Source organism: Juglans regia, chromosome 14 (genome assembly GCF_001411555.2).
Source record: "Juglans regia cultivar Chandler chromosome 14, Walnut 2.0, whole genome shotgun sequence".
NCBI lineage: Eukaryota > Viridiplantae > Streptophyta > Magnoliopsida > Fagales > Juglandaceae > Juglans > Juglans regia.
In genome coordinates this window covers 9,834,021-9,856,641 of record NC_049914.1, presented here as the reverse complement: position 1 = coordinate 9,856,641, position 22,621 = coordinate 9,834,021, and the positions used below count along the sequence as shown (strand labels likewise).

Sequence of the window (22,621 nt, the reverse complement as noted above, 5' to 3'; positions counted from 1 at the left end):
CTTTCATTGAGTTTTCGAGTGTCGACGGAATTAATTTCCATAAAATCAGTTGATGTAAATCATGTATTTATTTAATTAATCTAATTATAAATGGTGGGCCCTAATTGTAATGACTTTATGTATAATTAATCACCATTAATCTTCTATTGTACGATTATACATATTACAATTATTAAGTAATCATGATTCCATATCTTGACATGAATCACTCTCTTATTTGTTGACTGTCTTGGGGAATGAAATGGCTGACATAGTTTTCAAAATACCCATTAGTGCTTCAGGTGCTAGTGATAAGATGGATTGGCTCGGAACTAAAAATGGAATGTTTACTGTGAAAAGTGCTTACTACAAGCAAAAGGAGTTGCTGGATATGGAAAAGGGTCAAACTTCTCGAGTAGTGCAGAAATCCAAAGACTGGATATGTTGCTGGAATTATCAGATCCCAAATGCCATTAAAGTATTCTTATGGAGAGCATGTCTTGAGTCATTACCAACTAAACTGAACTTGTTCAAGAAAAAGATTATAGATTCTCCATTGTGTCCTATTTGTAGTAGAGAAGAGGAATCAATTACTCATGCTCTATGGAGTTGCACCTCTGCCATGGACGTATGGAGTCAGGGGCCTATGGTTTTTCAAAATAGTTCATGTAGAGTAAGTAACTTTAAGGAGTTATTTGAGCATCTGCATGGTATTTCAAATCAGACTTCTATGGAGGAATTCTCTGTCATTGCTAGAGGTATTTGGTTCAGAAGGAATAAATTTATCTTTGATAGCTTATTCTCCCATCCCTCTATTGTTGTCAAACAGGCAGTACAATCTTTGAAGGATTACAAGTTAGCTCAGTTTAAGTCTGGTAATGTTTCTCCCAGACATCAAGCGGATTCTCAAGTTATTGAATGACTCTTATAATTATCACAAATAGTTCAATGTATAGGAAGAAGTTGTAAGGTGAAGTGACACTTGTTTTGGTCACTGTCTAGCTTAGTTTTCATCTTTGAGCTAGCTGAGGATGAGTTTGCGATGGATTTAACTCCATCTGTGTAATCTTGGTTCCTCTGTTTCTTTATAATACTATGATTCGTTTAAAAAAAAAAAAAGGATGTAAGAGCAAGAGTGAGACATGACTTCAAAAAACCACATTAATTATGATCAAATGAACAGTACATAAAATAAAGTTATATAGAAAATGGAACAATAGACCGAAGGTTAATTTGGGCAAGCAGGCATGTCCATCGTAACAGAGTTTTCTAAAGTTAATCCAGTGGAATAAAGAGTTGTAGGTGGGAGCTACAATCAATAAAAGGGAATTGCACTATATGTTGTGAAAACAATGACAGACAATCAAAAGTAAATACAAATAAATCAATTGCACCATACAAAATGAATACGGTTCAGTAATATGCATGTCTCTATTGAGTTATAGAGGATTTTATTGTACTGAAGAATCACATAATACATTTTGAGATAAAATTTCACTATTCAAAACACTTAGAACTTCTATAATATTTATTAAATATATATTTATAATGTTACACGACAAAAATTTTAATTTTTATTTTTTCTGCGTTATTTGAGTGAAGTGTCAAGTGCTCCTTGAGTGAACTCTCTGTTTGACATTCATTCGAGCGACCTGTTGAGAGAGATTCGAACAAACTCTCTACCTGATCTTCGCTCGAGTTACCTATCATGCAAATATCAAGCAAACTTTCTGTCTGACACTTCTTATCAGCCCAAGCCGAAGTAAGAATGGCCCAAGTCGAAGCAAGTATGGTCTAACCCTCCTTGAAAATCAGTCAAAATTCATAACATATATTTGTCGACTCAGGTTATCAAATCAGACCGATACAACAACAAACCAAATTCCACAAACTCAACAGTATACTTTCCCTTGCATCCACGTTTGGGGAGAATATTGGAACATAGTCAAATAGCTAGGATTGAATAGTCTTAAATTATCCACGGGTAGCCAAGAAAACACACTTACTTATCATTAAAAGTGGAATTTGGGGAGAATTTGAGACTTATCACGTGACATTTGAGTAGCATGTGAAGATCTATCTGTTGGTGATAAATTTAGGTGAAATTGAAGGCTCAACGAGTCAACAGCTAGAGGGATACCATGCATGTAGAGCTGATCTAAAGTGGCTGGAGGGCAATAAAATCATGATGAACATATTTTGATCGATTTATAGAAAAATTAAGACAATAAATCGGAATCGGGATGTTTTGTCGGTAGAGATGGTTGCGACGACACAGAATGCAACAATACAAATTAATTTAAGCAGCTCATTGGAACCCCAATTAAATGCACGTGGTGAAGCAGTAGTGGTGAAAATGATTGGATGTAAAAAGAGTTTTGGCTCACTGCAATTTCAATTTCTGTATATTCATTTCCTTTTGGGTTGGCAGATAAGGATGAGATCTCATCTCAACATGATTTCCTCGAATGCCAGCGCGAATACACATCATGCATTTCAAAAGATTCATACAAAATGCACAGTGACAGTACATATTCAGCTTGTGCCCCCATGCATGCTTTCATTTTAGATCTGAACGAATGTAAAACAAAACATGATGATCACGCGCTGGGAGATCTATACATATATACTGTAATTTCAGATCAACTCATGAATCCTGTGTGCTTATCAAAGTTTGTCATTTTCCTCCTCCAATTATTAATGATTTATTATTAGAAGAATAATTTTTTAAAATAAATTTTAAATGTATTATTATTTTTTAAATAAAATGGGCGCATAAATATCATTTCTAAAGCGTTTAATTGTAAGAAAAATATATTTTTTTAAAAGAGGAAGGAAGCGGTTATTTTATTTTTGGTTGTTCAACTCTTTTAAAGCAAGGAAGGTTGGCAGCTACAAAACCTACGAGTTTAATGCAACCAAAGCATGTGAACTTTATTCGCCTTTTCAATACAGTACTGGTAATTCCAAGTGGGAGAAAATTTTATACATTATTTTATTTTTATTAAGTAAAATATGATATATTTATTATTATTAAATAATTATTTATTATATATAATAAATAATTATTTAATAATAATAAATATATCATATACTATTTAATGTGATGAAAATAAAATATTATTCGTTATTTATATTAGATAATGAAACCAGCTCAAGCAAGCGAAGAGGTCGACATCAAGACAGCATAAACAATCCAATGGTCGGTCTTGCAAATAAAAAACAAAAACCTCCATAGTAACAATCAATCATTGATGGACCCTCCACCACCACCACCACCGCCCCACCGTTTTGTTTGGCAGAAACGTTATTGTCACCGAGAGTTGGGTCTCTCGATTGCGTCCATTTTATTTAGTGATTAAAATGTTTTTTTAGTTATGTTCTTTAAAAGTATAAAAAATAAAAATAAAATAAAATATTTTTGCTTTGTCGGGAGCCGTCTCGTGCTACATCCGGCTCTTTGGTCGGTGATATGAATTTCTTCTGCCCGTACACGTGGCATAATGCGAATGAAATGGAGGCACAGCCTACAGCCTTAAGCAGACAAGGACAGGTGGCTGCAAGAGAATGCATGCGTTCTTTTATTTATCGAACTAATGATGCTGTCACCGGATACAAACCGGCTCTTCCGGTTCCAGAGCAACTTGCTATATATGAACACTGCCACCTAGTAAAAGCCTTGTAGAGCAAGAAGCAAGTGGAAAACAGACATTTTCTAAGCTCAAGGGAGGCTGTTTCGGAATTTTCAGTATCAGAAAATGCCGATTTCTCAGATTGCCGTTGGATCTACGAGCGAGTTTACACATCCCGGAGCTCTCAAAGCGGCTCTGGCCGAGTTCATATCGGTGCTCATTTTTGTTTTCGCCGGCGAAGGCTCCGGGATGGCATTCAGTAAGGCCCCTGAGTACTGATTCCTTTAGTTTCCAACTTCTTTGTTCCCTTGATGATTTTTTAATTTGTATCTGGAGATTAAGAAACTGAATGTTGTTTTGGCAGACAAGCTAACGGATGATGGGTCGTCAACGCCGGCGGGGATAGTGGCTGCAGCCCTGGCTCACGGGTTCGGACTGTTCGTAGGGGTTGCAGTAGGCGCCAACATTTCCGGTGGGCACGTAAACCCTGCAGTTACATTCGGGGCCTTCCTGGGCGGACACATCTCACTCATAAGGGGTATTCTATACTGGATCGGGCAGCTCCTTGGAGCTGTGGTTGCTTGCTTGCTTCTCAAGTTCTCCACCGGTGGACTGGTAAGACATTCATGGATGAAGTCTTTAAAAGCTAGTTTCTCAAGTAGAGAAGAATGTTTTTTTCCAAAAGAAAATTACAGATACAGACTAAAAAAGCAGAAAGTAAACGAAAAGGAACAAAACCAAAAAGTTGGGAAACGGATAGTGACGACGCGGTAAAACTCGTTGCTTTTTGGCTGGAATAGACCAAATAATATTTTGATGACGATGGTTTGCACAAAGCAATAGACTCAGTTAAGCTCATTGATATTTTTGATATGGTTATGAAAAATGATCTTCTCTGGTGTCCTCTCTCTCTTTTCTCTTTTTTAATACGAAAAATATATATATTATTATTTCATCTTAAATTTTATGGATCATTCATATTTAAGCTATGATTATTCATTTAATTGGTAAACTTACGAAGACGTACACTTTAAATTTGTCACATTATTGAGTATGACGAGAGATGAAAAGTGACATTACTCTTAGTTTAGACACTCATGTTATAATCAACTAATTTCACTTTATTATTTGATGCAGTCAACACCAGCCTTCACTCTATCATCTGATGTGAGTGTATGGAATGCCTTAGTGTTCGAGATAGTGATGACCTTCGGGTTGGTGTACACGGTGTATGCCACAGCCTTGGACCCAAAGAATGGAAACATTGGTATCATCGCACCCATTGCAATTGGTCTCGTAGTTGGCGCCAACATTCTAGCCGGTGGTGCCTTCGAAGGTGCATCCATGAACCCAGCTGTCTCCTTTGGCCCTGCTGTGGTCAGTTGGTCATGGACAAACCACTGGGTCTATTGGGTCGGTCCCCTCATCGGCTCTGCCATCGCCGCCGTCGTGTACGAGATCTTCTTCATTAGCCCAAACACCCATGAGCCACTCCCCCCCACTGATTTCTAAGTAGTATCATCATCTCTTTCTTCATTCTATTTTCAGTTTAAAAGGGTTGGAAACTTGGATGTCTGGCTGTTTTATTTTGGTTTCAGCAATGTGGGTGGGTGTTTTGATGTTTTGTCTGTATCTTGTTAATTGTTGATTCTTGTGAACTCTGTCCTGTATTCCTGCAATCATTTTGATGAGTAGTGTCCATTTGTACTCACTTTTAAGAAGTTTTCTTGTTCAGCCTTTGAATTTGACAAGTCTTTTAGATCTAAGGGACAATAGAATAATCATGATTATTATAATAATAATAATATATATATAAAAAAAAAAAAAAAAAGTGGTGGGTTTAGTAGAGCGGGGTAAATATGTTCTTTAGAACTCACCAGAAAAGGGAGAATAGAAAATGAATGGGTGGTGGGTTTAGGAGTCTCCATCACTGATACAAAATGCCAATTGAGCAAGAATATTCCAAATGTATATACTATTCCTCACCCTAAATGATATGCAAGAGGTGATTTATAATTTCTTATGACAATATTTTGGCTGGAAATCCAACAACCCCAATAGTCCTGTCCAGCCCACTGGTTAGGTTTCTGGCCATGACATGGGCAGGGCAGTCAATGCAATGCCAGTTTTCCTGTCTCCTTTCTTCTACCCAAAGATCCTATGTAAGTGTAGGAAAGGGTAGTCCGGATATCCTTCTGAGAATGAGTTGAACCATTACAAAAGGATTGTTGCCTGAGAGGGGAAGGGACTGGGGCAGGTGGCTTAAAAAGAAGTCTAATTTGATTATTGATCACAAAGAGCATCATAATTAAAAGTCGTTTATTCTCGAATAAACCAGATATTAGATTACAATGCTGCTCTATTTCCAGGTCTTGCAACAGTAATTGCACTGCCATGCCACGTTCCACTCCCATGTCCATGCAACAGAACCCAGTACTGCTGCTGCAGCCTTTGCGCTAGAATACAAGTTCCTCCTAACATATAATATTTCCAATCATGTAAACATCTAATTAATCTTGTCCGAGTTGAATATTTTTAGGGAACTACATATATAAATGGCCTGACCTTCAATGTTTAAAAGAGTAGTGAATCAAGAAATACATATTAACATTTAAACATAATAATCTACTGATCTATTTTCATTGCCTGTATGGATGAAATGGTGGAAGAGAAACACGTACCTTGTTTTCAATATTGATGCCAAAACATACAAAGGATAGAGTGTGTGCTGTGTAGGAGGAGACTGGCACCCTCTGCCTTAATAGTTCTTAGTTAATACACAAAATGAGCATAAAAGAAATCATTGGACCAATTCCAAACATATATAGAGTGAGGGTAGGAACTTCCTCAAGTGTCCACAAACTTGGCCCGACCCATTGAACCCATGACTGAATGCCTATGCAATCCACCCAAATGAAATAAATATAATAACAATATCAAATGATTGTGAAGCAAGGGTACATGGCACACGAACATATGACCTTTGGAATTCCAGCAGTACAAGCAAGTGAGCTAGCCTAGTTTGGGTAATGAGAGAATATCTCACTATTATTTATTATTTTATTATTATTTTTTACCTGCTTTTTACTACTATTCAATATTCTATCATTACTTTTTCATTATTTTTTCACTATTATTCATATAATACCTCAGAATACCTCATTACCCAAACGCAAATCTGAAAAGGGGACAAAGATTTGTTCAAATCTTTACCTGCCAATTAAAGGTTTTATATGGAAAAAGATCATAGAAATTTGAAGTGAATTAGAAATATAAAGTGAGCCGACAATATTTATTGGGAATCTAATGTTGCTTGATAACAATAAAGGCTTTAAAACCTATTTTATTTGTTTATTTCTCTTCTACTTAAAGTCTTCAAGTTCTTGTAGATCTTTTTCTTTGAATGAGCTCCAACCTTCACATTTCTTCTTCTTCTTCTTCTTCTTCTTCTTCTTCCCAGTTTACCTGCCATTGCATAAGCATGTGCAGGTAAAGTTTTAGCCTAAGAAAGGGTAGCATAGAATAAGAACCTGATAGAAAACTCAATTAGATGTCAATGATGAAAATAAAAAATCATATCTTTATTAGCATATGGCATAATGGTAGGAGGAGACTCCAGTTGTCCCGAGCTACACCAGAACCATCCTTTAGTTTAGTGAAAATCATATGAAAGAATAAAAGGAGAAAATTAGTGACACAACTGCTAATGTTCATGAAAATACAATGTGATGCAGGGAACATTAATGTAATATTCTGGATTTTATGCAAAGTTGGTGAGTGGGATTTCAGAGATCAGGAAAATTCTTGCACTAAAAAAACCTTTTTGGAATATTAAAGTGTGGACATGGTTTAAACGTTTGATCTTGTAATATGCTCCTAGAAAGAGTAGGCATCGCAGAGATCAATCATTGTGCCTAACGAATAGGATGTCCTAAAATGGTTTTATAAAATTTTAATTTTTTTTTTTTTTGCAAAAACAATCTCGATCCATCCCTAAATTAGGGATGGGATTCAGGATTGGAGCAAGTTAGGACAGAGCAAGTACAAGGCAAACATAACATGACACAGATTTGAATTTCACACCCCTATTCCTGCCTAAAGAATATTTAGATATTTTCTTTGAATCAGCCAAAGTAGGAGTTCCCAAAGCAGTTTAGCCCACTGATCTGTTCATCAACTGATAATATTCCTGAAAGGAACATAAACTATAAAATGTTTAATTTCCAACTACAGGCGTAGGGAACATTACCATCTTCACTTGAAATCTGAAGTTTAAAACCTTTATAATTAAACATGCTGCTACTTAAGTTAGTTTCCTGCCAAAGCCATTATACATCACCTCAAAGGAAAAGGAAGAGTGGAAAGAATGCCAAAGCCATTATCACACTGAATAGACATGGAGCTGGACTATAATTAATGACACTGAATCGATGTTGTTGAGCTTCTGTCCAATTGAACAGTCTCTGCTTATATACATTAGATGATGTTATGCGGTAAAGAACACACCACTAGATTTTATTAGTTAGTCTCATTTTTTGTGCCGGTGATTGGTAAAATGAAGTTGGCATGTCTAAATATTTTTTCATCCATGGCTTTCTCTATATCTATGGTCCCTTTCTTATGTTTGATTGTAATTTGAGGGAGCTATAATTGGGATCTGTTATCCTTCTATAGATAATAGATGTTTTTTTTTTTTAAGTTAATTCTATATCTGGTTTCAGTAAAGACTCAAAAAGATGAAACATAAAAGCTTGAACTGTTTGACTTCTCACCTCCATAGATAGTTTTTGGCATTCATGCTTTGATTCCTGAAGATGAAGTACAATTGTCTTTAGCACTTGAGTGCTTTTGCTAATATTTTCTCCTTTCTATAGAAGTGGATGGTCTTGTTGGAACTTGGCTGATGTGACTCAGCTGCCCCAGCATATTATGGGCCGGCCAGGTTAAGAGAGCTATATGTCAAAATCAGATTTGATTTTAAATGGAGGCGTTTTTTCTTTTCTTTCTTAGTGTAATGAAGAATGTCTGGCTTTCTTGTGCACAGCCAAAACAATAAAGTAGACAGATGTAATGGAATTGGGTTGCTAACCACTAAGCTTGTATTTTACTTCAGGAAGATCAAAACCATTTATCGGGACCACCTCATGTTAAAGCTGAAACTCTTCTTGCTCTGTGTGCAATAGCCTTTATGCCTTTTGAACATATTCTTATAGATGTCACTGTCCCGATTAACTCACAACCGATCCATTTACTTTGTTTCCTTAACTTTTGACATAATTGATAACAATGAAAACTTGCTTTAATTTTGCATCGTATCTTACCATCATGTTTCCAACAAAGAAAAGCCTTACTTGGACTGTTGGGATTATTTGAAGTTTCACTGCAACAAGGGTAGAAGTGCGCTGTTTAACATCTGGTAGAGATTTCTTTACTCGTTTGCCAGTTAAGGATAAGGTCAGAAGATAAAAGAGTGTTCTATTCCTCGGTAGATTCTTATCTCAAGATCATTTTGAAGAGTCAATGTGCCATCTTATACAGGACTAGGAACTCTACTTAGGTTCTGAGATTCTGAGTATGCATATCAATTGTAGAACATCAAAATTCAAATGATGTAGTTCTTTGGTTGCTTTAACCGGAAATCTCTTAATATTATCCGCAATCACTTGCTTGGGAAAATCTTGAAGTTACTATGTGTTTATTGACTGCCATAAACTGCTACGAGAACAAAGTTCAACAGCAATCTATTTACTCCCTCTGATAAATCTTCTAATACTACTTTTACTTGAACAGTTGAACTTCCTGCCATAATCTCTGGGACAACCTGCAAATTAGGAGTCTGTCTACCTACATATGCATAGTTATATAAATGAAACCCTCTAACATTAGAACTGTGCCAGCTTTATTGAATAGTACCAAGTAGTATATTATACATTACATCCATGAACTTACCAATCTCCTTATGGGAGATTTGATGAGGTTCTATCTTCCTCTCAGAAAAGTAAACACAAAATACAAAGGGCAGACTAGATGTATGCATGAGATTATTACAGTGATTTTCATGTGATGCAGAGCAGAATCAGAAAGCTTAGAGAAAACCCATGCTGTACAGCAGGTTAGAGCTTTTTTTTTTTTTTTTTTTTTTTTATTGGGTGGTGGGGTGGGAATGCATATAACACATATGAACAAATCTTAATCAATAAAATTATGACTAGCCAGTTAGAGACGCCCTCCCATATTCATAAAAGGGGAAAAATTGATCGCCCATGGGCGGATACATCTTACTCTCTTCTTCATCGAACCTCCATAGCGAGTCCAACCAGAACTCCCATGGTGGGGAAGCCAGAGGAGGAGGAGAGAAACTTCTAACCTCTTCACCATAGCTATCATTGGCTGGTTTTATATTATTCTCTTCTGACAGAGCAATATCCTTCCATATGTCATCCATGGAGTACCCATTTTCACCCGCTTTCTCTTCATTCTGCTTTTCTGCTGGAGCTATGACAGGGAGACCTCCAGTGTCATAAAAGCTCTCTGCTCCAGTCTGTGGGAAGGGCAGACAATCCACAGCTATTACCTTAGGAGCTCCTGTTTCTTGAAAGCTCTCTTCTCCAGCTTCATCTTTCCATATATAATCCATTGAGTATCCACTTTCCCCCACTTTCTCTTCATTCTTCTGCTTTTCTGCTGAAGCTATGATTCGAGCACCTCGTTTTTCAGAAAAGCTCTCTGCTCCAGTCTGTGGGAAGGGCGACGAATCCACAGCAGGATTACTTGCTGATGACAAATGAGAAGTACAAGATGATGGTGGTGGAGACACAGCCAGTTTCTTCTCTTGAGCCTTCTTCCTCATATGAGTTCTCCAGTAATTCTTAATCTCGTTATCTGTACGCCCAGGTAATTTACGGGCAATTCTTGACCATCTGCATTGGATCATCACCAGAAACTTAGTGAATACAATAATCTCTGAACTAGTTATCAAGAAAACCAGTAAAATCAACGTTTGATAGAGCACACAACTTGAGGATAAACATGGGTAAAAAGTGGTCAATTTCTTTCTATATTATTTATGTTCTCAAACCTGTTTCCCCATTTATCGTGAAGTTCGAGCACAAGGCGCTCTTCATGAGGAGTCATCTTGCCTCGTTTGAGGCCAGGGTGCATGTAATTAACCCATCGCAACCTGCAACTTTTTCCTGTTCTGTTCAAACCTACAACAAATCAGGAGGTTAAAGGCAGCTCCTTCCAAAATCCCCCGTCTCCAAATAACCATACCTATTATTTTTGTCTCCCGCCACCTTCAAACCTGAAACTTTTGCTATAAAATCCCATCGTCGATCTCCGAACAAACCCACAAAGCAGTTCAATTTGAAGTCCTCCTGTTCTGTCCATGGACCCTTTCGGATTCCCTCTTGCACCATTTTCATTTTCCGCCCTCTTTATCTCTCTTTCTTTCAACTCTTTCTGTAAAGGGATTCTTCTCCACCTATTCAATGGCACATGGACACCAAGGTGTATACACGGCTATATATATAAGCCAGTTTCCAATGTGGAGAAACAGTGCCTAAAAGCTTCTTTAGTATTATATGATTGATTGGTGCATCTGGACCGTACATATTGTGCTCGACATGGGCATTCTGTGATAGGCACCTTATGCCTCTGATGTCAGCCATTATAGGCAAATAATCAAAGTAAGAGATTGATCTGTTGATGTGCATTTCATTATCACCCCTACTTGTTTCGATATGATTTGCTCGTCTGTTTAATGAACTGAGCATTTGATCAAGCAAAATACCGCAATTTGATCCAGCTTTTGACAGGTGTGATGTAGAATCAATCTTTTGAATTTGAAAGAACAAATCTTTTTAATTAACAGATAGTTTGAAGATCATGTAGTTTCAAGTAAGATTATGCATAGTAATTGGCCTTTTGGTATGGAAGAACCAAAAAGTGGCCGCAACAGCTTCAAGGAAAACCTTTTACTGAATTCTCTAATAAGCATTATAATTAGCTCAGCACTCTTCTTAATTGGTTGGATATGGTAGAATTGATAGTTAATTAATGGAAGTCACTAGATCTTCTTCTCCTACCATCGGATATGAGGAAATGATGGTAGTGCCCCCTTGACTTTAGTAAAGGCCATTAACTAGAAGCTAAAGAAAAGAAAAAAGGAATAAGGACAAATCTTGGAAAGAGAGGAATAGTAACTCATATATGTATGTGCCTCGAAAGTGGCCTTTTCTTTTCTTTATTGAAAAATGAGAAGATGGAATATTAAGGGATTAATCCAAGAAATCTATTGTTAACTAAATTCTGATAAATTAGGAGATCATCGAGTTCCCATCTAGCTAGTAGATCAAGTACTGCATCCGCCTACAGCTTTATGCTCACTGCAATATATAAAACCATCGAAGTACTTGCAATATAGAAAGAATTCTATTACATACAATCATTTTTGTATATTTCTTGCGCATTTCACTGATGTAATTGACCAAAACAATTATTTTATATTAAAAACAATTGATGCAGTCAATCACATTAGTGGAGTGCGCAAAAAATCCGCAAAAATAACTGCACATAGAGTTTTTCATATAGAAATAAATTGTGCAGCCTAAACATGATATTACATATATAATTTTCGAAGCATTAACTTATCTACTATACATCTTATATTGTTTCTGTTATAAATTGTCACTTAAATCTTTAAACTTAAAAGAAGTCTAAAGGTTTCTAACATTTAAACTATTAGAAAACTCTTAGGTTCCTCATATGATTCTCTCTTATATAAAAACCCGTTAGAGCATTAGCATTGGATTGACCATTCTATTCTTCAAATTTTGACTAATATGTAACTCTTTCACCTTTAGCTAATCATTCAAAACTTGAAGTCTATATTGGATTAGTCATCATACTCTCTATAATAATAAAATATTATTATTTTTTATTATTTATATTTTTTTAATTAATTTATATTTTATTTTCATAATCTTCAATAACCTCCAACAAATCATATTCATTTTTATTTTCACAATCCAACAATCTATAATATAATAATATCATATGTATATAGATGGTAAAATTTCATATGAATAAAAATATCATATCTATAATATAATAATCTAAAAAAATACTTTTAGATTTGCTATAGTTCTTTTTATATTTGAAAAGAAGAATAGATTTACTGTAACTTATAGTTTGGATGAAAACAATTTAGCAAATTTAATGTGGAGCAAATATAGATGATATTTGTTAAATTTAAAGATAAAAATATATTTGACTAATCCAATGCTAATACTCTTAGTTTGCTCATTTAAAGCTTCTAATGCATGAAAGTTGATGGAGGGAATTGATCTGAAGTAGGTTTTAGATAAGGAAAATGCTAAATGTATTTAAGAAAAACTTACAAAAAATTTACTTATTCACATGTCAGTTATTGATATGTTGAAAATCATGAAATTTGAATTTAAAAAAAAAACTAACAAAATGAATCCTATAAGTAAAAATATAAATACATATAGCACTACTAGATAGATAATGCGAGTGGTGAGGGTTGGTAATGAAAGGTGGTGTCACCAATCTTCAAGCCGGCCATGACGTATGGTAGGTACTTTTACAACTTAAAATTACATTTTTACTTGTCAATCCTGCAAACCACGTTAGTTTTCACAAGCTAGTTAAGAGATTGATCAATTACATATATCTAATAATTAATATAACAATAATAATAAGAGCAAAGACTAAAAGAAAAAAAAAATCATGATGGCATATTGTAAGAAGGTATAAATATTCCATATATACAGACTGCTGATAAATATATTTAAAACAGTAGTGTTAGATTCATAAAAGATAGAAAAGTAAATTAGTCTACAAATTGATGTGACTAGATATAACTTTGCAGTAAAAAGGAGTTATATATATAGTATATTTTATTTTTATAAGATCTGTTTACAAATAATCTTTCCGATATTCATCTGATCTCTACGTATAGTTCCACAATCTCTAATCTTTGCTGCACTCCAAAGAGGACCCTGTTGCCTCCTCACTTCCTCAAACTCAACTTTGATGCAGTGGTCATACGATTCATGCACTCAGTTATTGTTGCAGTTTTTTTAATATGTTTTTTGTTAACTCATAAGGCTTTTTTAATCGATCTTTGATCCGTTAATCCTCGTTTGCTCAATTTTTTCCGCCTCTCTTCTTCTCTATGATGAAAGCTTTTAGCAGTGAACCAAAAAACTTTTGTTGAAGAGGAAAAATCAATATTACCCGTGATTTGTGAGTTTTTCCAATCAATATAGATTAGGGATAGTGATTCAATAAGAGGGGCTAGCTAGCCAAGGAAGACCCAAAAATGGAGGATTGAAATATACCATATAAGCAATATATCTCTGATATAATTGATCATCTCTGATATAATTGATCATCAACTATTCATGTACGTCACTACAAGAAAAAGCATCTATTGCGGCGATTTTGATTTGCCTACAAGATGATGACAAAACTGTGTTAGACATGATCGTGTACGTCTTACTCAAGCCCTCATTAAACAAGATCAGGGAATTAATAATAAAAAATTTATCAGTCTTTGCCAGTGTACTATTTTTGTTTTGCTTGCAGAGAGTATCTATCGGCATATCTGATGATCGCAGTTCACATTGTGCTCCAAATTATTGCCTTCAATTAGTAATGTTATCTTAGAGTCCGAAAGTTCAAACACTTACACCTCTTCATCTAATTTATTGCCAAAACCCAGTGATGGGGTAGAGAAGAGAAGGGAAAAAAAAAAAAAAAAAGATGCTCAATCTGTAATTTGCCTCACATGCGTATGTAAAGCTGAAAATTTGGAAGAACGTACGTACTGTTAATATAATAGTATAAAAGGTTGTATTTTTTTCCCATTATTTATATACTCCATGCATACTGATCAATTAATGTCTGGAATCTTTGGAAAGACGAGATTTATAGACTCAAGATCAGCAAAAGCATTCCATGAGTTATAGTTTCCTTAAAAATTCTAACCTAAAATGGCATGCAATGTTTAATTAATTTCCTAGTGATTTTCTGTTGTCTAACTTTAATGTTTATTGATCCTCTAGAATTCTCTAAGTCCGAAAACCTACATATATATGCACGGCATAATCATTTGCATCCGCTAATACTAAGAACATTATAATTCGTATGTTAATGTTTGCACTGTATCCGGCAGGGGCGTGTACTGCTTGCCCTAGCTCTTTGCTTTGGCGAGAGATCAGAGGGGTCGACCTTCTTAGTGGATGGTGATGAAAGAGTAGCCCAGCCAGGGCAACCACTGACGTGTACTACACTAATTAATATATATGTGTGTGTCTGTGTGGCCAACCCACTTATATCTGATCTCTCCTTATTTTATATATGTTTTTCAATCTGTGTGTACGTACGCACGCTCGTGTCTGTGTCATTTGTTAATTCGTGCAGGGATATATAATGACTGGTAGACCTAGGTTTTTTTCTTTTAAATGAAGATTGATAATTATATATATTATCCGATGAAGAGATAATTATATATATGTTTTGCAATGTGCGCACATATATACATTCATGCATGCATATATATATATATATATATATGCACATTCACTTATAAACATATATACATGTAGCTAGCTAATTCATGGACACACCTCCTGGCCTGCAAGTCTTCTAATATTGGGTTAGAATGGTGATCAAGGGCTGAAGAGATTTGCTTGTCTTACCCATTGTTTTACAACTTCTAAGGAGCATCTGCGGGCTGCCCAAAATTCTTGAATCTCGTTTGTGATTAGTCAAGTACTACTGCGACTATCCCACAGCCATTTCGGATACATATACATGCATGCTCAGCTCGCATGCATACGTATATATATATATATATTAAAAATATTTTAATAAATAAATTCATAAATTGATTAAATTATAAAATTATTTTTATTATAAAATAAATCTAATAAATTCTATAAAATTACGTCACTTTATAAATTTATTTTATATAATATCTTTATTCCATTACTCATAAAATATTGAAGCAGAGGTCGTCATTGATATCTAACTGTTGGATTTGTTTCCAGCTAGCTTTATTACTTCTATTTTTTAATCATAATGGATATTGCAACCCTCGAACGTAGTTGCACTAGGGCACGCCACGTGTGAACAGCTATACGTCACTCAGTACTGATAAAGTTCCCACTAGAATACTTTATAGACTTACATGATAACATTTTATATATTAATATGCGAGACAAGATATAATTATTTTTATATATTAATGTTTGTTTGCTTGCCTCTTTTTTTTAATCAATGGCAAAGGAAAAAACATAGAAATTTAAAAGGACATGTTGTTTTGTTCTTTAATTACCGATATATATATAAGTTGCACCAAAAGTTAGTGGTGGAGAGGGAATTGTCTCGCCTAGAATGGTCATGACTCATGTAAAGATCCCATATTTTGGGATGGTGGGAAAATAGCAGAGCTAGCTTTCTATATTTAATCAAGCTTACCATAATTGAGCTAGCCACGGTTACTTTCATTATATACCGTGTGAACTTCTCATGACCTCTTGATGATAATCAGATCATGTAAGCCTAGCATGCATATATAGCACTCAAAAAAATTCTCATGCATGCCATTGGCTAAAGTAGCCTAGCTAGCTAGCTAGCTAGATAGCCAGTGGGTTAATGTTCTATCTGGGATCTAAAGGGGAATTCCTTTTTCTACTTCTTTTTCCTAATAGGAGAAACTGGTGATCAGTCAAAGGCAGGTAGAACAGCAGCCAATTATATTATTAATGTGATAAAAAGATTCGAATGATTACGATATATATATATATATATATATATTATATACATGCATATATATATATATTGATCAAGTGGGTGATCACATTTCACTTTAGTGCTCTCTTGTTTTGGTCTTCCCTGCATCATTGCTTTTGGCAACTAAGCTATTGATCATGAGCTCATGTACGTGTATCTTTCACGGTATCTGGGGTTAATTGGTTGAGGTTTTGAATTAATGGATTCAATGAAGCATCAGTATGTGGTACTTGGATCATGCACGTTGGCTTATTTATGAAGAATTCAGAAGATACTCATAATTCTTGTTGACGTTCAGAGACAAGTTGTATTCTGTACGTGTAATAGTTTTGCTAGCTAGCTATTGGTACCTCTGATCGTTATAAGGTTATCTTTCTTATCTTAGATTATTAATGGAGTCCTTCCAGAATTTTGCCAATGGGTTATACGTACGTACCTCTAATATATATAATATAAGAAATATTCGAATTGTTATTTTTCATAGCTTAAGTCCGAACAAATGATAATTCATCATGGAAAAGTAGATAATCTTGAGTTTGGAACACAAAATCCATATTATCTTCCATTTTGTTGAGGAATGTCCACAATACCGCCCTTAACGTACAATAGCTATAAAAACATACATATGAGGTACGATGTTGAATTCATAAAAGATTTTAGTAGACCTTTCCTAATACCAATTGAATTTAGATGCATTGACAGCTCAACAGTAATGATCTGACCAAGTGGTATCAGAACTAGAAGCCATGTGTAAGGGGATTTTCCCCCCTCAGTCTCAGCGAGCCTGTCAATGGCAACTAAGCGAACAAGAACCAAAGACTCAACCTAGAACAATTAGAGTCCCCTACCCGGCCCATAGGTAGGCTCCTCGAGACGCCATCTGCATGAGTGAACGTGCTGCAGGGGATAAGACTCACTGACCTAGAGATCTCTCAAATAGTATCCAGGTCTTGAGTGCTTGTTCGTATAGTGGGCGTGATGTACAGGGGACCCTCAATCCTCTGACAAGAGGGGCATCAACGGACCATCAAAGACGCTAGTGGGGTGAGAGAAATAAAAAAACAACGCCGTATTAATGGCGTCGTCGCAGAATCACGCTACATTAAAAGACTCTGACAAAAGGAACAATACGAAGGACACGAACTCCACGAGGGCCCATGAGGGCAGACACAATCTGTCCCTCCAGACTTATGGTATAAATAACAAGTCTCAGATATGAGAAACTCTCTTTGATCCCTAGACTCTCTCACTTATTTATAAACTTTTAAGAGAATTTACTGATTTTGGCATCGAAGACTCCCGATCCCAAAGCCGCCCTTTTCCAATTGTCTTCTTTCCTATTTTTTGCAGGTCCAAGCTTTGAAAACCTAAGTTTTTGGAACATGCCCAAAGGCATGAGAAACACGACATTAACACCATGAATTCGAGTTACGGGAGCATCATTGTGAGGGAGTTATGGGAGCATAATTGTATGGGAGGGATTGTCAACACAGTTCCCTGCGAATGTTCTAACAACAGGCTTGCAAGTGCGATGTCGAATGTCATAGAAGACTTGAGAGGACCTTCACTGATAACGATTGGTTTTAGGTGATCAGGTGCAATGTCGAATATTATAAAAGACTTATAATGTGGGTCTTCCTTAACACCAATAAGTTTTAGGTGGATTAGCAACCCATCAGTATGACACATTCAAATCTAAAGTTAAATCAATACGACATCAATGGGGTGAAATATATATATGTCTATGATCGTTTGAGTAATGGGAAGTGGGCTAGTCCCCCGAAAATGCCCGTTCCTTTGTTATTGGATATTGATACGACAATCAGTTTTATGAAATTGCGGTACTAATTAGTGGTCGAGACATTCATTTTTAGTAATTGACCCATCGCACCAGGTTTCAATTCATCACATGGTTTCAATTGATCATATGTTACCATGAATGGTGAAGTACTAGCTAGCCCTCTTTCTTTTCTTAATGTCAAGGTGCTTTATCTTATCTATTGGCGGAAGCCTCATGAAGTACTACTGTCGTGTAAAGGAGAAAAGGCATATACGTCGTGAATTGTCTTTTCTCAAAAAAGAAGCAACGACTGTATTTGGGAATAAACATGCACGCATTACATGACCACAGTAGATCGATTTTATTGCTGCAATTATAACATATATGGACGTGTTATTTTCTAATTTGAAAGCAGCTGCCAGCTAGATATTCATGGTCCTTGCCATATTTATCTCCATTAGCTGATAAATCTATGATAAGGAATCAAGCCCCATGCCATGATGATGGCCTCGTATATTTAATTTTTCCCATGGAAGCTTCAAAGAACAATTACACATGACACACACATAATATATATATATATATATGAAAATTGAGTAAGTGGTGTATGTGTCTAATCGCATGATCACGAAATAAAATTCTTCTTTGGAGATAAGCCTAGCTAACGTCAGCCGGAGGAGGAGTATAGTACTGTGGTGGCGTTTCACCATGATAAGTGGTGGGAGAAAGCGCGCGCAGGTACACGTATAGATATAGCCTCAATCTGACCTGATGAGTGAGGGAGACATTGAAATTGGAATGTGAGAAATCAGGATAGATGGCATTTTGCTATCTCGATCACGGCCGATCGCTATCGTGATACCACACATTGCTCTCCACATGCATATCTATCGTCATCGATCAGGATATGCACCCAACGACGTCCCTGGTTTTAAGCTCTAATTTGTCGTTTTTTGTAACACTAGCTTTGAATTTGGACAGGTGAGATATTGGAATAGATTTCAAGCCTGTGCCGTGTATATATATAATCATTAAAAAAAATAGTGGAGGAAAATTAAAGACATCGAATAGATTAGTAACCTTCAATATTGGAAACTGTTCGTTTGTCATCATAGAGTATACGGCCATGGTCCGAATGGAGTAGTGGTCCCCCCTCCGCGTTGACGGGGTTTAGTGGGGTTTGGAGAATCCTATCCTGCTTAGTCAGGGTAGGGATTTTGTATCCTCTATCGTGGATAGAGATGATTTTTCTCTAAGATCTAGGTCTTTAGAGATTTATCGTCTGGACTAGATCATGTCAATCATGAAAGTGTACTGAGAAGCTACTAACGATTGTAATTGGCTTGTTTTTCAAGTCAATTTTATAAATCTTCTCTTAATGAAATGTTATGATCCGTTTTATCAAAAAAAAAAATATAGAGTATACGGCCATCTTCAACGTTAGTATTTTTTTGACAAAAATTTATTTAATTATCTATTCTATTGATGTATTTTTTGATCTCATGAACAGTATGCATGTCGGATTACCGATCTCACTTGTTAGTTCTTGGTGGTAGTGTATTTGGAGTGTTCGTTCATGTCTTGCTTAATAATAAATGGCAAAAAATAAAGATGGTATTTATGTTGTTTGACACGACCTCGTTGGATTATCTCCATTAAACTTTAAAAAATTGTAATGATTCTATCTCATCTCATCTACCAAATCAAACAAGGCTAAAGCTTACACTAATGGGCCTTGGATGTAAAATACTAAAATCTACTATAAGAAGAATTTGATACGAGCACTCCACCCTCAGTAAACTCTATATATATAATTACTCATAGAAAAAATGGTTTTGGAGCTCTATGGTTGATCTCTCCCCATCTCCAGTACTGGTCCTGCATGCAAGTCTCAAAATGAAGCAGATCATGACAAAGTCCCCTCCTCGTTGCCTCCATCTTCTAGTTTGTCTTCTTGTTTTATGTCTCGTTATTTCAAACTACTTTATGTCACCTCATTATTTAATTTTATGTCTAATCAACTCCTTGCCTTTGTCATATTCTCTCTTCCTACCTCCCAACCTAATATAATGGGCTATACCTTTGGTGGGCTTTACACCAACGCTCATTTTATAACTCTAACATTATATGTTTGAATGAGTAATCATCTTAATTTCTCCCTATAACATAATGTTATAATGAAACATTAACTTATGGTTAAGTACCACACAGTTTTAATTCTTCTAATGTAGGTGCATGATTCACAATTCAGTATAATATATATATATATATATATACACATACTATACTTATGTTATACAAAACCAAGAACTACTACTTCTGTCATTAATCAGGTTCAAAATAGGATATTTACACTATATATAATATTTATCAGAAGAGCTAAAATGGCCTGCATGCATAAATGATGTGATCTAGCAATTGATCTATACTTGGAGCAATGATTAGTAATTACCCCAGACAAGAAGACAGATCACGTACGTACACGTATAAAGTATTAATTAGGAATCATACGCAGAATTAACCCTACCTACGTTAACCATATAAAATCATCATTAATCCCTTAATTAATTAGCTTAATCTTGGACGATTGAGAAGCAAGAGAAACCCGTCTTCAACCTCAATAAAACCCGCTCTGATTGAATCCATGCATCTCGTAATTAACCTTAGCCTCCATATATCTTTTTTTTATATATATATATATATATATATATATATATATATATATACTCCTTATACTTAAAAGTCGCTATAAACGTAAACAATAATAAACAGTGATACGTGAATAGTAATAAACAGTACTACGTGTTTTAAGCTTTTCTTCTTCCCCCTTGTGTCCCTCTCTGCATTTACGTCCATCCTCACAGCAAAATCACCACAAAATCATAGCAAAATCACCACACAAATCACTAAATTACCATACAAGTTTCCACACAAATCACAAATCAAGGGTCGTCGGCTGGAGGAAATAAAGGAGGAAGTGGAGCAGTCGTCGACGAAGGACGAGGCTGCTGGTGGTGGTGTGGTGTCGTAGGGGTAGCTAACGACGACGCTACAGGGAGAAACCCGTGCTTGTAGAGGAAGAGAGAGGGCTATGAGATTCGGCCTGTTGCGGGGGGAGAGAGAGATGTCTATGGGGACAAGATCGACGGGCTGCTACTGGTGGTGCGATGCCGTAAGGGTGGCTAACGGCTGCTATATAGGGAGAAACCCGTGCGTGTAGAGGAAGAGAGAGGACTACGGGCTTCAGCCTGTTGCCGGAGAGAGAGAGAGAGAGATCTGTAGGGACGAGATCGGCGTGAGGAAGGTCGTCGGTGACTGGGCTTGGTGGTGGCGCGGTAGAGGCAGCCGGTGGTTCTAGGCGGAGCCGAGAAGAAGAGATCGAGAGGGAGAGGGGCGTGCGGCTGGAGGGAGGGAGGAGAAAGAGGGACGAGGAAAAAAATGAAAGGAAAAGTTAGGGTCTGAGATTTTAAATCTCAACCCTTCATCTTGAATCTCCAGAGTTAATCCAACAGTAGAGGTTAAAACATTAAAAATAAACTAACTTAAAATAGATAATTAAAATATAAATTCAACTTTAATTTACAAAATACTAATCTTCCATCATTAAATAAATAATAGAATTTTGTTAAATATTTTTAAGAGAGTAAAATTATATAAATAATTAGAATTTTTAATATAATTTAAATCTCATAATATTCTTAATTAACTAAAATCATTTAGATAAAATTATTTTCTACCATTATAATATTTTTGGAGTTTCCAAAATAGAAGAGACTTACTTTAATGATAAAAAAATGTGAGAGCAATATAGAAATAAAAGACTCTGTATTTTTTTAGTTCTCCCTGAGTCATTAAGTAGTATGGTTGAATTCTACAATTCATATATTTTGCTAAGAAAACTACTGCTAGAATATCCAAAATCTTTTAATTTTCATATTACTTATATTACTATAACATTTTGTTATCATTATGATGCTTGTTAAAATTTATTTTTCTGCTCCTATGTATTAAATTATTGACTAATTAATTTTATTAAAAATATATATTATTTTTACATTTTGTGGATATTTATCACTAGGAAAACGTATATTGCACATCACTCCACAACTAGTATATATTAAAAGCAATTATAGCATATGAACATAAATGAATAGTATTTTTTGTTTGACACTTTTTGTTCCATTTATGCCCCTATGTGGTTGGCTGTTGTTACGGTTTTGTCCCACTCTTGAATTTTACTTTTCGGTTGTGCCCTTTTGTGAGCATGCAACTGTTGTTTGTTTGGTTCTATTGGTCATTCATGCTGCTTTGATGGAGGTACTATTTAATTGGTGATTTATATCATATCTATTTATTTATTTTAAAGCTTATAGAATTTAAAAAATATGGATGGAGGAGATTTTTT

At 35.5% G+C, this 22,621-nt stretch overlaps 2 protein-coding genes across 3 annotated transcripts; one reads left to right on the top strand and one right to left on the bottom strand.

Annotated features, from left to right (window-relative positions):
* The first annotated feature begins 3,596 nt into the window (after window positions 1–3,596).
* LOC108980460 (aquaporin TIP1-1-like) lies at window positions 3,597–5,356 on the top strand. The gene is made up of 3 exons (XM_018951389.2): window positions 3,597–3,870; window positions 3,976–4,226; window positions 4,749–5,356. Exons 1-3 carry the CDS (start codon window positions 3,738–3,740, stop codon window positions 5,121–5,123), a joined length of 759 nt encoding a protein of 252 aa, XP_018806934.1. The 5' UTR covers window positions 3,597–3,737; the 3' UTR covers window positions 5,124–5,356.
* A 4,132-nt stretch (window positions 5,357–9,488) lies between these two features.
* LOC108980459 (transcription factor MYB48-like) lies at window positions 9,489–11,091 on the bottom strand. 2 transcript variants are annotated; one of them, XM_018951388.2, is made up of 3 exons: window positions 10,884–11,091; window positions 10,690–10,819; window positions 9,489–10,531 (listed from the first exon to the last, which is right to left on the bottom strand). In XM_018951388.2, exons 2-3 carry the CDS (start codon window positions 10,770–10,772, stop codon window positions 9,820–9,822), a joined length of 795 nt encoding a protein of 264 aa, XP_018806933.1. In that variant the 5' UTR covers window positions 10,773–10,819; window positions 10,884–11,091; the 3' UTR covers window positions 9,489–9,819. The 2 variants fall into 2 exon arrangements, with proteins under 2 accessions (XP_018806933.1, XP_018806931.1); XM_018951386.2 differs by having other exon boundaries at window positions 10,690–10,809.
* Window positions 11,092–22,621: the final 11,530 nt, after the last annotated feature.

Bases quoted from the DNA above. Each gene is read 5' to 3' on its own strand.
- LOC108980460 (XM_018951389.2), top strand. From the start codon at position 3,738: ATGCCGATTTCTCAGATTGCCGTTGGATCTACGAGCGAGTTTACACAT. The intron at 3,871-3,975 runs GTAAGGCCCCTG...TTGTTTTGGCAG, and splicing joins AGGCTCCGGGATGGCATTCA to ACAAGCTAACGGATGATGGG. The intron at 4,227-4,748 runs GTAAGACATTCA...TATTTGATGCAG, and splicing joins AGTTCTCCACCGGTGGACTG to TCAACACCAGCCTTCACTCT.
- LOC108980459 (XM_018951386.2), bottom strand. From the start codon at position 11,035: ATGAAAATGGTGCAAGAGGGAATCCGAAAGGGTCCATGGACAGAACAG. The intron at 10,810-10,883 runs GTATGGTTATTT...AGGTTTGAACAG, and splicing joins GCGGGAGACAAAAATAATAG to AACAGGAAAAAGTTGCAGGT. The intron at 10,532-10,689 runs GTTTGAGAACAT...GATCCAATGCAG, and splicing joins CACGATAAATGGGGAAACAG to ATGGTCAAGAATTGCCCGTA.